Here is a 17,207-nt window from a genome sequence, read left to right as displayed (position 1 = left end):
TCTCCCCACCCCCACCCTCCTCTAGCTTATCTCTCCATGCTTCAGGCTCTCTGCCTTTATACCTGATAAAGGGCTTTTGCCCGAAACGTCGATTTTGCTGCTCCTCGGATGCTGCCTGAATTGCTGTGCTCTTCCAGCACCACTGATCCAGAATCTGGTTTCCAGCATCTGCATTCATTGTTTTTACCTCATACAATTTCTCCTGTCATCCATGGTTCATGAATCTTGCCTTTCCTATCCTTTGCTTTCAACAGGCCATGCCTATCATGCTCTATCTTTAAAAGCTTCCCACATATCAAATGTGGACTTCCCTCCAAATAGCTGTGTCCAATCCACATTTCCCTGCTCCTGCCTAATTTTGATATAATTGACCTTGGCCCAGTTTAATATTCTTCCCTTAGGACCACTCTCATCTTTGTCTACGAGTATTCTAAAACTTACAGAATTGTGGTCACTGTTCCCAGAGAAATCCCCCGCCGCAACTTCAACCACCTGGCCTGGCTCATTCCCCAATATCAGGTCGTATATGGCCTCTTCCCTCGTCGGGCTATTGACATACTGTTCTAGAAAACTCTCCTGGATGCTTCTTACAAATTCTGCCCCTTCCAGACCTCTGACACTAAGTGTATCCCAGTGAATGTTGGGAAAATAAAAATCTTTCATCACCTGTAGTACAGCCCCAACAATGTAACTGCACTCTTCTTATTTCTCAGCTCCACCCATAATGCCTCACTGCTCAAGCCCTCCATAGTGTCCTCCTTTAGCACAGCCGTGGTATCATCCCTAACAAGCAAAGCAACTCCTCCCCCACTTTTACTTCCATCCCTGTCTTGTCTGAAGTGTCGATATCCTGGAACATTTAGGTGCCAGTCATGCCCTTCCTTCAACCAAGTCTCTGTAATTGCAATAACATCATACTCCCAGGTACCAATCCAAGCCCTAAATTCATCTGCCCAATTCATTTGTGAGGAATTAATTGCATCAGTGATTTCAATCTTACCTGGCTGGCAGTTAGTTCAGTATTCTTTTCTGGTAGGCCACCCCACACCCCCTTTCTGTCTTTTTCCCCTGCACCCCATTTTCTTTGGAGTCGCCTTCTTCAGCATCGAGACACCTCCTCCCCACTGTTACCATTTCTCCAACACCACTGGCCCCAGCAAAAGACTCGTTGTTGACTCACTGACTAACTACTGCCAATTACTTTCCCAATGTTCACTGCTCCAATCACAGGCTGTTTCTCTCCTGTGTTTGAGTCTTATCAACAGGAATGTGATTGGAGGGGCAGCTCCTGACCGATTCTGTCTCTTCCATATGTAGGGCCACCTATTCTCTGATGAATTGCCCCACGATTGAAATTTCCCTCTGTGTTTTGGAGGTAAAGTCATGTAATGTGGTCAGCAGCAAAAACAAAAGCCACATAGTTTAAGGGCAATTAGGGACGGGCAACAAATGTTGGCCTTACCAGTGGTGTCCACATCGCTGAATTTTTAGAAAGTGTTAAAAATTTTAAAAAAGTGCTTGAATCATCTGGTAGTTTGAAGTATTTCTGAAGAACTGAGACCCCAACCTCAAAAAGTATGAATATTTACCAGTATTATTTTAAAAATCATGAACTAGTTTCATCTTTCCCTTCTGTTAGGGACATAAGAGGCAACTAGCGTTTGTTTGTAACCTCATTAATGAAACAGAAGTGGTAAAGTGAAAACTTGCATTTCTGTTAACATTTCTCACAACCCCAGGATGTGCCATTAAGCTCTGCAGCCAAGTTTGAAGGACATAAAGTAGGAAATGCAGTTGTCAATTTGCACATAGCAAGATCCCATTAACATAATCCCCTTAATAGAAATGAAATAAATGACCAAAATCATCTTTTTGTTTTCTTGTGAAGGATAAGTATTAGCTAGAACCCTGGAGGAACTTGTCATTTCTATTTTCAGTATCAATATCTCCACCGAAGAGGGCAAACGGGTACTCACTTCAATGAAAAGCGATTTCTATGACAGTGCAGCACTCCATCCCAGGGCCTGAGGATTATATCAGGGCCCAGAACCTGGGGCCTGAGAGTCTAGAAGCTGCAGTGCTCAGACCTGGGCAAGGAACAGCACCAGAACCTGTGATTTCTGTCACTGCTCCTTCCTTAGCACTGCATTGAAGTGTTAGCCTGGATTAACAGTTCCGGTTTCTGCAGTGGACATGAGCCGACAATGACAACTCAAGGAAGAGAAATATGATTCAGACATGGCTTTCAGCAGACTGTGTTCTCAATGTTCCCATAACAAAGTCCTCTCTTATGTAAAGAAGTAACTGGATGTAATGGGGGAAAGAGTGCTCACATCTTCTATCAGTTCCACCATTGGGTATTAGTTCAGTATTCAGAATCACATCTTCCCCTCGTTCAGGTAGTTAAAAGCATCAAAGAAAATGTATCAGAGAAGTTTAAGGGTTCAAAATCTGTTCAATCTTCAGGATCTTCTGGCCTACATCCTAGGATTCTAAAGTAAAAAATGTGCAGAAATAGTGATGCACTTAGAGTCATAGAGATGTACAGCCTGGAAACAGACCCTTCGGACCAACCCGTCCATGCCGACCAGATATCCCAACCCATTCTAGTCCCACCTGCCAGCACCCGGCCCATATCCCTCCAAACCCTTCCTATTCATAAACACATCCAAATGCATCTTAAATGTTGCCATTGTACCAGCCTCCATCATATCCTCTGGCAGCTCATTCCATACACGTACCACCCTCTGCGTGAAAAAGTTGCCCCTTAGGTGTCTTTTATATCTTTTCCCTCTCACCCTAAACCTATGCCCTCTAGTTCTGGACTCCCTGACCCCAGGGAAAAGACTTTGTCTATTTATCCTATCCATGCCTCTCATAATTTTGTTAACCTCTATAAGGTCACCCCTCAGCGTCCGACGCTCCAGGGAAAACAGCACTAGACTGTTCAGCCTCTCCCTGTAGCTCAGATCCTTCAACCCTGGCAACATCCTTGTAAATCTTTTCTGAACCCTTTCAAGTTTCACAACATCTTTCCAATAGGAAGGAGACCAGAATTGCACGCAATATTCCAACAGCGGCCTAACCAATGTCCTGTACAGCCGCAACATGACCTCGCAACTCCTGTACTCAATACTCTGACCAATAAAGGAAAGCATACTAAACGCCTTCTTCACTATCCTATCTACCTGCAACTCCACTTTCAAGGAGCTATGAACCTGCACTCCAAGGTCTCTTTGTTTAGCAACACTCCCTAGGACCTTTGATTTTCCAAAATTCCCTAGATTTTAAAACTGTCCTAATGGATTAGAAATTAGGAAATGCAGTACTGCTTTTCAAGGAGAGAGAGAGAGAGACAAAACCAGGAATAGTAGGCCTGACATCAGTCATCATGGAAATTTTTATGAGTAAAATTTTGACACAGTACTGACAAAATTATATAAAGTTAATGTGGTTTTATTGAATAGGGGATTATGTTTGATAAATTTATTTTGAGGATTTAACTAGAAGGGTGGATAAGGGGGAACCAGTAGATGTGGTGTAACGTTTCTAAAAGTCATTTTATAAGGTGCTACACAAAAGATTAGTCAACTAAATAAGGGCTCATGGAGCTGAGGTGATATATTAACATGAATAGTGGACAGTGTAATGAATGTGAAACAGAGAATAGGGATAACTGGAATCTTTTCAAGTTGTCAGGCTGTCATGAGGACAGTGCTGCCAATTCGGCTATTGAGAATCATTGAGAATGTATATTCACGACTTTAACAAAGAGACAGAAAGTGATGCATCAACATTTGCTGATGATATAAAATTGGCTGTGGAAACCAGAGTTTGATTGGATTAGATTCCCTACAGTGTGGAAACAGACCCTTTGGCCCAACAGGTCCACACTGACCCTCCGAAGAGCAACCTACCCAGACCCATTCCCCTCTGACTAATGCACCTAACACTACAGGCAATCTAGCGTGGCCAATTCAGTTAACCTGCATATTTTTGGACTGTGGGAGGAAACCGGAACTCCCGAAGGAAACCCACGCAGACACGGGGAGAACGTGCAAACTCCACACAGGCAGTTGCCCGAGGTGGAAATTGAACCTGGGTCCCTGGCGCTGTGAGGCAGCAGTGCTAACCACTGAGCCACCGTGCCGTCCTAAGGACAGGTGTGAGCAGGACACAGGTTGCAAAGAGTTGAAGTGACTGTGAGTGTTTTGTGGAGAATTGTGTTGCTATTCATTTTGGTCATACTAATAATAACTTTTAAAAAATGCAAAATGTTAATTGCTGCTGCTTTCATACAAAGAACACAGGAAGTAAATTCCTGTATAACAAGCACTTAGGATGAACAAATGGCATGTTGGCCTCTATTGTGAGATGATTGGAGTACAAGAATGAAGAGCTCTTGGGACAAGATTCGCCTGGAATACTGTGTGCAGTTTTGATGTCCATTTTTGAAAAAGCATAAACTTGTATTGGACACAGTACAGTGAAGATTCATGGGATTGGTTCCTGGGTAGAGGGAATTGACCTTTGACGAGAGGCTGAATAGTTTGGGTCTACATTATTTACAGTTTGGAAGAACTAGAGGTGAGCTCATTGAAATATGCAAGATTCTGAAGTAATTTGATAGGCTGGACAGTGAGAGGTTGTTCGCACTGATGGAGGGCACAGGGACACTCTCTCAGGATAGGGAGTCAACAATTTAGACTGAAATAAGAGAAATCTCTTCATTTAGCAGATTGTGAATCTTTGGAATTCTCTGCAATGGATTGCCAAGGTGCTGGGTGGTTTTGTTTGGTTAGCTTAGGTGCAGAATAAAGTGAGCAGTGTGGGTTCAGTCCCTGTCCCAGCTATGGTAGTTAATGGAGACCTGTCCCCATACCTTACGCCGTGCTTGCAGAGTGGTTACCTTCAAGCTATAGATAACCAATTGTCTTTTTCCAGGAGGAATACCTATGATCCTTTGTGGACTCTGGCCGTTTACCTACCGCAGATATTCTATTGTTCAGTATATTCAGGATTAAGATTGAGCTATTTATAATCTCACAGGGTCTCAAGGAGTGTGGAGAGATGGCAGGAAAGAGAAATTGAGGCAGAATTCAGCACTAATCATCCCGAATGGTGGAGGTGGCTCAGTGCTCTACTGTACTCCTGCTGCTGTCTCTCATGTCCTTGTGTTCCCTAGGATATGAACTCAGTTGCTGTATGTTAACTTGTCTTTAATAGTACGATGGAGTTTTGTGACTATGACAATCTAGAAGATTTCTAATTGTACCAATGCCATCCAAGCGGCAACAAGGATGTCAAAGGGAAAGAGTGAGCAATGCAGGGGCAAGTCACCCAAGTGGTCATCATATACATCCGATAGGAAATATAAGGTAACAAAGCAGGAACTACTGGTTTCTTGACTGTTTTCTACCTGGGATGAAAAATGAACTAGAATGAAAAACATAAGTGTGAAAACATTTCAGTAAATCATAAGAATTATTTAATGGAGTGGCTGAATGATTATGGCCCCTTTGAATGGGTACCCTTTCTAAGAAACAGACAGACTAAAGCAGGTTCAGAAAACTTACCCAAGAAGATAGTTTGTAGATGTAATGTCACTCAGCTAGTAATCTGGAGACCTGGGCTACTGCTTTGGGACCTGGGTTCATGGTCCACCTCACTAGCTGATGGAATTTAGATTCATTTAATAAATAAGGAAGATGAAGTTAGTCTCAATTATGGGTACCAGGATGACTATCACGGTTTGATGTTAAAAATGAAGCTGGTCCTTAAAACTCTTCAGGGAAGGAAATCTGTCATCCTGCAGTACTCCATAACCATAGCAATGCATTGTCTCTTAACTATTCATTGAAATGCCCTAAGAAGCCATTCTATTCCGGGTTAGTTAGGGATGGGCAACAAATATTGCCCTGTCTGTTGAGTTTCACATTTCATGAATGAATAAAAAAAAACTTTGGTTAATTTACTTGTAAATACACCTATTTTTTCATTTTTTGCATTTTTGTGTTCACCAAATGTGAGAGGGGCATTGAAGAAGTTATCATGTATGTACTTATCTGTTTTAGGTATGGAGAGTGCGATCACACTGTGGCAGTTCCTGCTGCAGTTACTGCTTGACCAAAAACATGAACATCTGATCTGCTGGACGTCCAATGATGGAGAATTCAAACTCCTTAAGGCAGAAGAGGTTGCTAAACTTTGGGGACTAAGGAAAAACAAAACCAACATGAACTATGATAAACTGAGCCGAGCCCTTCGATATTATTATGATAAGGTATTTATGCTCCTGTGAACAGAAGAAATTTAAACCATTTTGTTCTGACATTGAAACTGGAGCTGGGAATTAGATTTCACAAAGCAGTGTAAAGAGGGAGGTTGGATAGTACAGTGTATTAACAATAAGCTACAGTACTGTAGGAGTGGGGTACGATATACTGGGGATGGAGTACAGTGTGTTTAGTGTGTATTTTGTGAATATAGGTGCAGTATATTGGGAGCATTACCATTGTATTGAAGATTGGGTGCAATATATTGGGAAAGGGGTGAAGTGTTTTGAAGACAGTATATTGGGAATGGAAGTACTAATGGCTATAGTATACACTGAATTGATAAAGCAATTAGTAGACTGGGGATCCATTAGTGTGGGATATGAGCTTGTTTCTGCACATGCCAATGGGAATTCAGGCCTAATACTCTGGAGGTGGAGATCCCGATCCCAATCCCAGTCTCCCAATGTGATTGTTTCCCACAAGAAAGGAGGGTTAAATCAATGCGGGAATCTTTTTCTCCCCAATTATGCATTTTACATTTGATCCTGATTTTAATCTGACTTTGGGAGATTGGGCTAAGATTAGCAGCATATCTTGCCACTGTGTCAGGAAAACCTAAAAATGGAGAGGAGGAAACATCTTGAAGGTGGAGCAGGAACTCCAAAGGAAAGGAGAATTTGATGGTTTCCTGGTATATAACTGAGATATTTCCTCAGAACTAAGGAATGCAGGAATGTAAGAAATAGGAGCAGAAGTAGCCCTTTCAACCTGTTGAGCATCATTCTCTATTTGAAAATATCCTGCTTAGGTTGCACATGAACAACCCCTTCCCACTGAATCACCTTATCCTTAATTCTTTGAGTGTCCAAATATTGGTTGGTCTCTGTCTTAAATATATGTAGGACTGAGCCCTCTGTGGTTGAGGATTCCAAAACTTCACATCCCTTTGTGTGAAGAAATCTCTCCTCAGCTCAGTCCTAAATGATCAACCCCTTATCCCATGTTCTAGATTCCTCTGTCAAAGAAAACCTTTCAGTGTCTGCCCTGTCAAATCCGTTTTGTTTCTGTGAGAGTTGCTGCCCCCTGCTGGCTGCAGTCACTGTATCACTGGCTGAAAGATAACACTGCGCATGAGCTGAGGTGAGTGCATTCAGTATTTATTTTTAAACTGCTCGTTACAACCTTTAAGTCTGCAGACAAACAGAAATCTTTCTTCAGCTGAAATTCTTTCTCTGTTCAAATATCAAAAAATGCTTTTTGTAATGTGCTGCTAAAGATGTTTAATAGTGAGGCAGTTCTGAAGGCAGCTTTTTCTCAGAGAAAGTCAGAACAAAATTATTGACAACGTGATCGATTCATAACTACACTTCTAATTCACTTCCAATCATTTACAAAATGAGGTAACCTGAAAACTAATAAACTGAGGGAAGATTTTCAGTAGCTGGATTAGAACATTGTTCTACAGGCACAGAGAATACATTTTATAATGGTGAGCCTTCTTAAATGTTAAATGGTGTTGGTTTATTCTTTCACAAGATGAGGGGATCGCTGGCTCGGCCAGTGTTTATTACTCATCTCAGATTTCACAGAGGGCTGTTAAGAGTCAACCACATTGCTGGGGGATCTGGAGTCACATGTAGACCAGACCAGTTAAGGACAGCAGTTACCATCCCTAAAGGACAATAGTAAAACATGTGGATGTTTTGCAACAATTAACAATGGTTTCACTATCATCATTAGAGTCTAAATTTTTACTGAATTCACATTCCAGCATCTGGCATGACAGGATTCAAACACAGATCCCCAGAATATTCTGCTCTGAAGAAGGGTCACTGGACTTGAATCGATAATTCTGCTTTCTTTCCACAGATGCTGCCAGATCTGCTGAGCTTCACCAGCACTTTCTGCTTTTGTCCCCAGACCTTTGTCCAGGTTGCTGGCTTAATAGTCTATTGATAATACTATCACTTTCACCTCCCCTTTAGAGCGCTGCAGGTTAACTCTGGTTCCAGTGTTTGAACTCAGCTCCAGATTGCAAAGGGTGTCCTCTAGGAGCAGGCTGGATGGATCATTGTCGGCACTGGGTTTGATTTTGTCTGTGTATCTCTGCTAATGATAGTCAGAATGTAGACTGTCACTTTGTGGGAAATAGAGGAAATAAGCTGGTGCAATCGGAGCCCTCCCAGTGAGTAGGATTGGCATTTATTGAATGGGAGTTTTAATCCCCTCTGCCTGTACTGAACCTTACCTGCAAGTACTTGATGCAACCATTATTCCTCACACAGGCCACATTGTGTCCCGCCTGCCTTTCTATTTAAGAATCCGAAACTACTTTCTACAGTTTTTATCCTTTAACAAAATATAGACATCATTGATAAAATGAGCAATATTGGCCATCACTCAAATTCCTTGTAGAGATCTACAGCACAGAAAAAGGACTATCATGTCCACACCAGTCTTAAATAACCACCTAACTATTCTAAATCAATTTTTCAACACTTGGCCCATAATGGTGTCGCAAGTGCACATCTAAATACTTATAGAACATAGAACATAGAACAATACAGCACAGAACAGGCCCTTCGGCCCAAGATGTTGTGCTGAACACTTATCCTAGCTTAAGCACCCATCCATGTACCTATCCAATTGCCGCTTAAAGGTCACCAAAGATTCTGACTCTACCACTCCCACAGGCAGCGCATTCCATGCCCCCACCACTCTCTGGGTAAAGAACCCACCCCTGACATCTCCCCTATACCTTCCACCCTTCACCTTAAATCTATGTCCCCTTGTAACACTCTGTTGTACCAGGGGAAAAAGTCTCTGACTGTCTACTCTATCTATTCCTCTGATCATCTTATAAACCACTATCAAGTCACCCCTCATCCTTCGACGTTCCAACGAGAAAAGGCCTAGCACTCTCAACCTATCCTCGTACGACCTATTCTCCATTCCAGGCAACATCCTGGTAAATCTTCTCTGCACCCACTCCAAAGCTTCCACATCTTTCCTAAAGTGAAGCGACCAGAACTGCACACAATACTCCAAATGTGGCCTTACCAAGGTCCTATACAGCTGCAACATCACCTCACGACTCTTGAATTAAAGCCCTCTGCTAATGAACGTTAATACACCATAGGCCTTCTTACAAGATCTATCCACCTGAGTGGCAACTTTCAAACATCTATGAACATAGACTCCAAGATCCCTCTGTTCCTCCACCTCACTAAGAACCCTACAGTTAACCCTGTATTCCGCATTCTTATTTATCTTTCCAAAATGGACAACCTCACACTTGACAGGGTTGAACTCCATCTGCCACTCCTCAGCCCAGCTCTGCATCATATCTAAGTCCCTCTGCAGCAGACAACAGCCCTCCTCACTGTCCACAACTCCACCTATCTGTCTGTATTTTTAGCTCTGCTAAGTCGATTGATTTACAGTAGAAAGATGAGGAGTTAAAAAGCCTCCGGGTGCTCCGGTTTCCTCCCACAGTCCAAAGATGTGCAGGTCAGGTGAATTGGCCATGCTAAATTGCCCGTAGTGTTAGGTAAGGGGTAAATGTAGGGGTATGGGTGGGTTGCGCTTCGGCAGGTCGGTGTGGACTTGTTGGGCCGAAGGGCCTGTTTCCACACTGTAATGTAATCTAATCTAAAAGAAAATCTAATCTAAATGCCTTACTAAAATCCATGTATACTACATCCACTGCTCTACCCTCATCCACATGCTTGGTCACCTCCTCAAAGAATTCAATAAGACTTGTAAGGCAAGACCTACCCTTAAATGTTATGAGGGTTTCTGCCTTTACCACTCTTACAGGAAATGAGTTCCAGATTCCCACCACCCTCTCTCATCTCCTCTGTCCCTTACCTTAAATCCAATGATCCTGTCACCAAGGAGAAAAGTTCCTTCCTGTCTATCCTATGCTTCTTATAATTTTATATATCTCAATTATAACCCTTCTCAATCTCCTTTGTTTGAAGGAAAACAACTGCAGTCTCTACAATCTCACTTCATAAGTGAAACTCTCCAGGCCCAACAACATCCTGGCAAATCTCCCCTGTGCACTCTCCCAGAGCTATCACATCCCCCCTAGAATATGGATTCCAGAACGGCAGGCGATCGTGGCTCTGTGGGCTGTTTCAGAGGGCAGCTCAGAGTCAATTACGTTGCTGTGTGTATGGAGTCACATGTAGAATAAGGAAGATTTTATTTTTGATTCATTTCTCAGTGGCTAGTTTCATACAACACATTCAAATCCAAATCTGTTTGTTGCATTACCTTTAAAGAAGATGGGCTAAACATATTAGCTTCCTAGAAAGATAGGAGCAAGAATAGGCTATTTGGGCCTTTGAGCCATTCAATCATCCAACTCTGTGGAACCCCACTAGTCACTGCCTGTCACTCAGACAATTACCTGTTTATTTCTACTCTGTTTCCTATCAGTAAGCCAGTTCTCTATCCACGTCAATACATTAGCCCCCAATCTCACTCGCTGTAATTTTACCCACCAATCTCTGATATGGGACCATTTTGAAAGTCCAAGTAGCCACATCGACTGGCTCCTCCTTATCATGTCTACTAGTTAAATCCTCAAAAAATTCCAATAAGTTTGTTGAGCATGATTTCCTCTTTGTAAATCTGTACTGACTCTGTAACCTCCTGTCACGGTTTTTCAGTGAACCATTTTTCTTTCATAAACCATAGCAGTCCATCAGATGGAGATACATTCATAGTCCTAAAGGGGTACGTGTTTCATCTGGATTGGCTTTTAGAATGGACAGGTAACACTTGGCCCATAATGGTGTCAGAGGAGTGGCAGATGGAGTTCAACCCTGCCAAGTGTGAGGTTGTCCATTTTGGAAAGACAAATAAGAATGCGAATACAGGGTTAACGGTAGGGTTCTTAGTGAGGTGGAGGAACAGAGGGATCTTGGGGTCTATGTTCATAGATCTTTGAAAGTTGCCACTCAGGTGGATAGAGCTTGTAAGAAGGCCTATGGTGTATTTGCCAAGATTCTAGAATCTTGGAGGAACTACTGTTGAGACCATAAGACGTAGGAGATGCTGTTCAGCCCACTGAATCTGCTGAGCCATTCAATGAGATCATGGCTGATCTGATATAAAAGCAGAAATTGCTGGAGATGCTCAGCAGGTCTGGCAGCATCTGTGGAGAGAAAGCAGAGTTAACATTTTGAGTTCAGAACTGGTTCCAAAACTGGACCCAAAACACTAACTCTGCTTTCTCTCCAAAGATGTTGCCCGACCTGCTGGGTTTCTCCACAGATTCACCACCGTCGAAAGAAGACATTCCTTCTTATCTGCGTCTTAATTGCGTGACTCTTTAATCTGAGATTATGCCATCTGGTCCTCAACTCTTCCCACAAGGGAAAGCAAGTTTTTGGAATTGACCCTGTCAAGCCCCCTAAGAGTCTTGTATATTTCGATAAGATCACCTCTCACTCTACTAAGCTACAATAAATACCGGCCCAAGCTACTCAACCTGTTCTCGTAAGACAGTTCCTCCATCAGCCTAATTAAGTTTTAATGGATGACTCCCAATGCCAGTATATCTTTCTTAAGAAAAGGGACCCAAAAACTGTTCATAGTATTCTAGCTGTGGTCTGACACGTGCCTTGTATAGTTTTAACAAGACCTGTCTGTTTTTATACTCTATTCTCTTCGAAATAAAGGCCAGCATTCAATTTTCATCCCTCTTTACTGAACTTGTAAGCTAGGTTTTTTGTGATTTATCCCTTTATTCCATAGATTTCTACAGTCCTTCTCCATTTCAATAATATTTAGCTCCTCCACTTGCCGAAGTAAGTAACCATGAGGTTATATTCAAATTTTTGCCCGATCGTTTAATCTGTCTCTCCCTCTCTATAGATTCCTTGTGTCATCGTCACTACCTGCCTTCCCACCTGTCTTTATGTCATGCATAAAGTTGGCTATAGTACATTCACTTTTCTCATCCACATCAATAATATATTTGTAAATGATTGTGGCTCCAGCACTGATTCTTATGGCATTCCACTACCTACAGGTTACCATCCTAACAATACTCGCATGATCCCAACTCTGAGTCTTTTCAAAAAATATTAACTGCTTTCTCGCAACAGATACTGCCACACCTGCTGAGTTTCACCAGTAACTCTGTTTCTGCCTCTATCCATACTAATGTATGACCTCCAACACCATGGACTCGTACCTTATTAAGTAGCCTAATGTATCCAAAGTCTCTGAAACACATGCATTGTGTCCCTTTATCTATGCTGTTTGTTATCTCCTCAAATAATTCTAATAAATGTGTCACATATTATCTCCCTTTCATGAAGCCATGCTGACTCTGCTTGATCATGTTATGTATTTTGAAATGCTCTGCTATTACATCCTATGTTATAAACTCTATATCTCCGAGTAGTTCCAGAGATGTAGAGGAAAGGATAGCAAAGATGATTCTGGATAGGATAGCAACAGGATGGTTGTTATGGAGGACTTTGAGCAGGTTTTTCCTGACACAGTATGTAGACAGCCAACAAGGGGCAAGGCCACATTAGATTTGGACCTGGTAATGAACCCAGATTCTGGATTAGTGGTGCTGGAAGAGCACAGCAGTTCAGGCAGCATCCGAGGAGCAGTAAAATTGATGTTTCGGGCAAAAGCCCTTCATCAGGAATAAAGGCAGAGTGCCTGAAGGGTGGAGAGATAAGCTAGAGGAGGGTGGGGATGGGGAGAAAGTAGCATAGAGTACAATAGGTGAGTGGGGGAGGGGATGAAGGTGATAGGTCAGGGAGGAGAGTGGAGTGGATAGGTGGAAAAGAAGATAGGTAGGACAAGTCATGGGGACAGTGCTGAGCCGGAAGTTTGGAACTAGGGTGAGGTGGGGGAAGGGGAAATGAGGAAATTGGTGAAGTCCACATTGATCCCCTGGGGTTGAAGTGATTCGAGGTGGAAGATGGGGCGTTCTTCCTCCAGGCGTCTGGTGGTGAGGGAGTGGCGGTGAAGGAGGCCCAGGACCTCCATGTCCTCGGCAGAGTGGGAGGGGAAGTTGAAATGTTGGGCCACAGGGCGGTGTGGTTGATTGGTGCGGGTGTCCCGGAGATGTACCCTAAAATGCTCCTTTACATTGGGGAGACTGGATGCCAGTCCAGAATCTGATTTCCAGCATCTGCAGTCATTGTTTTTACCTGGTAATGAATCCAGTCAGGTGTTAGATTTGGAGGTAAGTGAGCACTTTGGGATAGTGACCACAATTCAGTTATGTTTACTTTAGTGATGGAAAGGGATAGGTATATACCGGAGGGCAAGCATTATAGCTGGGGGAAAAGCAATTATGATGTGATTAGGCAAGATTTAGGATGCATAGGATGGGGAAGGAAACTGCAGGGGATGGGCACAATTGAAATGTGGTGCTTATTCAAGGAACAGCTACAGTGGGTCCTTGATAAGTATGTACCTGTCAGGCAGTGAGGAAGTGATTGAGCGAGGAAGCCGTGGTTTACTAAAGAAATTGAACCGCTTGTCTAAAGGAAGAAGAAGGCTTATGTTAGGATGAGATGTGAAGGCTCAGTTAGAGCGCTAGAGAGTTACAAGTTAGCCAGGAAAGACCTAAAGAAAGAGTTAAGAAAAACCAGGAGGGATATGAGAAGTCATTACCGGATAGGATCAAGGAAAGCCCTAATGCTTCCTATAGGTATATCAGGAATAAAGGAATGACTAGAGTAAGATTAGAGCCAGTCAATGATAGTCCGAGGAGATAGGAGAAGTGTGAAATGAATATTTTTCATCAGTATTCACACTGGAAAAAGACAATGTTGGCATGGAGAATACTGAGATACAGGCTATTAGACTAGATTAGATTGAGGTTCACAAGGAGGAGGTGTTAGCAATTCTGGAAAGTGTAAAATAGGTACGTCCTCTGAGCCAGACGAGATTTATCCTAGGATTCTCTGGGAAGCAAGGGAGGAGATTGCAGAGCCTTTCGCTTTGATCTTTATCGTTATTGTCTACAGGAATAATGCCGGAAGACTGGAGGATAGCTAATGTTGCTCCCTTGTCCAAGAAGGGGAGGAGAGACAACCCTGGTAATTATAGACCAGTGAGTCTTACTTCGGTTGTGGGTAAAGTGTTGGAAAAGGTTATAAGATATATAATCATCTAGAGAGGAATAAGTTGATAAGGGATAGTCAACATGATTTTGAAAAGGGTAGGTCATGCCTCACAAACCTTGTTGAGTTCTTTGAGAAGGTGACCAAACAGGTGGATGAGGGTAAAGCAGTTGATGTGATGTAAATGGATTTCAATAAAGCATTTGATAAGGTTCTCCACGGTAAGCTATTGCATAAAATACGGAGACATGGGATTGAGGGTGATTTAGTGGTTCGGATCAGAAATTGGTTAGCTGAAAGAAGACAGAGGGTGGTGGTTCTTGAGAAATGTTCATCCTGGAGTTCAGTTACTAGTGCAAGGATCTGTTTTGGGGCCACTGCTGTTTGTCATTTTTTTCAACGACCTAGATGAGGGCATAGAAGGATGGGTTAGTAAATTTGTAGATGACACTGAGGTCAGTGGAGTTGTGGACAGTGCAGAGGGATGTTGTAGGTTACAGAGGGACATAGGTAAGCTGCAGAGCTGGGCTGAGAGGTGGGAAATGGAGTTTAATGCGGAAAAGTGTGAGGTGATTCACTTTGGAAGGAGCAACAGGAATGCAGAGTGCTGGGCTAATGGTAATATTCTTGGTAGTGTAGATGAGCAGAGGGATCTTGGTGTCCACGTACACAGATCCCTGAAAGTTGGAAACCAGGTTGATAGGGTTATTAAGAAGGCATACAGTGTGTTAGCTTTTATTAGTGGTGGGATTGACTTTTGGAACCATGAGGTCATGCTGCAGCTGTGCAAAATAACTGCACTTGGGTATTGCATACAGTTCTGGTCACCGCATTATAGGAAGGATGTGGAAGCTTTGGAAAGGGTTCAGAGGACATTTGCTAGGATGTTGCCTGGTTTGGAGGGAAGGTCTTACAAGGAAAGGCTGAGGGACTTGAAGCTGTGTTCGTTGGAGAGAAGAAGATTGAGAGGTGACTTAATTGAGACATATAAGATAATCAGAGGATTAGATAGTGTAGACGGTGAGATTCTTTTTCCTTGGATGGTGATAGCTAGCACGCGGGGGCATAGCTTTAAATTGAGGGGTGATAGATATAGGACAGATGTCAGAGGTAGTTTCTTTACTCACAGAGTAGTAGGAGCGTGGACCACATAGCTTGCAACAGTAGTAGATTCCCCAACTTTAAGGGCATTTAAATGGTCATTGTATAGATATTTGGACAAAAATGGAATAGGTTAGAAGGGCTTCAGATTGTTTTCACAGGTCGGTGCAACATTGAGGGCCGAAGGGCCTATACTGCACTATAATGTTCTATGTTCTAACGTTTTCCTAATAACAAATGTTAAGCTAACTGGCCTTTAGTTACTGATATTTTTTGTCTTCTTCGCTTTTTAAATTAAGATGTCATGCCGGCAGTTTTCCAGCTCTTTGTGACTTTTCCAGAATCTAAGCATTCTTGGAACATTACTATGAATGCATCTTCTACCTCTGTAGCTACTTCTTCCAATACTCAAAGATGCATCCCATCAGGTCTTATCGCGTTTTAGCCCCATTAGTTTCCGGAGCACCTTTTCCCTGGTGATAGTTATTGCATTTAGAGTCATACAACACGAAAATAGGCCCTTTGGCGCAACTCGTCCATGCCAACCATGTTTCCCAAACTGAACTAGAAGTTTAACAGAAAGTTGCCATTTTGCTCCAGGTGATATGTGGTCAGCTGGAGTCCAACCAGTGGGTAATAACCTTGATGGAGATTTGTATCTATGTCAATCATTGCAAATAACGTGGTTTGCAGTATTCCTCGTGGAGCCTTTCTAAATCAGTTAGAGTAAAACCAAAACTTCCCAATTCAGAAAGTACTAAGTAGTTGTTGAAAAAAATGTTGGAAGGCAAAGAAATTATTTCTTAAGTACTGGTTGAGATGTAAATACTGACTTGGGCACAAGGAGAATTTGCTGCTTGTTTTATAAATTGTGCTGCACATACAGCTCTGAGGACAGAAGGCATTTGATTTTACATATCATCTAAAAGATGTTACCTGTGATGGTGCAGCACTCTCAGCAGTGCACTCAAATGTCAACTTAAGCTATGTGCTCAAATCTCTATATTTAGGGTGTGAAAGCTTGAGTGATGGGATATGTCAACAACTTAAAACAAGCTACTATTTTAAAAAGGCTGTATCAGTATAAAATGTCAGAGCATTTTGAAATAAAATCTGACATCAAGCCACTTGAAGTGTTTTTAGGTCAGATGACTGAAAGCTTGGTCTAAGGACTGTCTTAAAAGATAGACAAAAGAGAAAATTCCAGAGCAATTTCCTCTCTTCTCTCTCCTTGGAGTAATTTAGAGTGTTTATTTAGAGTGTTAAATTTAGTAATTTTAGAGTGACATTTATGTCTTGCAATGTTAAGACTGATGCAAAGTATTTATTCAACTCTTTTGCCATTTCCTCTTGCCTCATTATTATTTCCCCAGCCTCAATGTCAAAGGGGCCTATGTCCACTTTGGCCTCTCTCTTCCTTTTTATACATATATTTCTTTGCTGTGAGTAATTAACTATTTTCTTAAATGTCTACTTTTTTTTTCTCAACCATCTTTGCTACTAAACTCATTTCCCAGTGCACCCCTGTCAGCTCTGCCCTCCTTCCTTTGTAACTGCCCTTAGCATATTTGACTCTGACCAATTTCTTCCCTCTCAAACTGAATGCTAAATTTGATAATGTTATGGTCACTATTTCCCAGAGGGTCTCTGACTTTGACATGATTTATTAAGCCTGCCTCTTTATGCATCATCTAATTCCTGGTTGGATCCACAATAT

At 42.3% G+C, this 17,207-nt stretch overlaps 1 protein-coding gene across 3 annotated transcripts in view; it reads left to right on the top strand.

Annotated features, from left to right (window-relative positions):
• Positions 1 to 17,207, top strand: part of elk3 (ETS transcription factor ELK3) — a 99,403-nt gene that overhangs the window by 45,414 nt on the left and 36,782 nt on the right. For 2 of the 3 annotated variants that reach the window (XM_043713295.1, XM_043713292.1), the window contains exon 2: positions 6,075 to 6,283. In XM_043713295.1, coding sequence (XP_043569230.1) covers positions 6,077 to 6,283 — 207 coding nt within the window. In that variant the 5' untranslated portion in view covers positions 6,075 to 6,076. Of the gene's footprint in view, positions 1 to 5,358; positions 5,379 to 6,074; positions 6,284 to 17,207 lie in introns of those variants that run through there. The other variant, XM_043713293.1, reaches the window with a different exon arrangement.

Source organism: Chiloscyllium plagiosum, chromosome 23, assembly GCF_004010195.1.
Source record: "Chiloscyllium plagiosum isolate BGI_BamShark_2017 chromosome 23, ASM401019v2, whole genome shotgun sequence".
Lineage (NCBI taxonomy): Eukaryota > Metazoa > Chordata > Chondrichthyes > Orectolobiformes > Hemiscylliidae > Chiloscyllium > Chiloscyllium plagiosum.
This window is presented reverse-complemented; position numbering and strand designations above follow the sequence as displayed.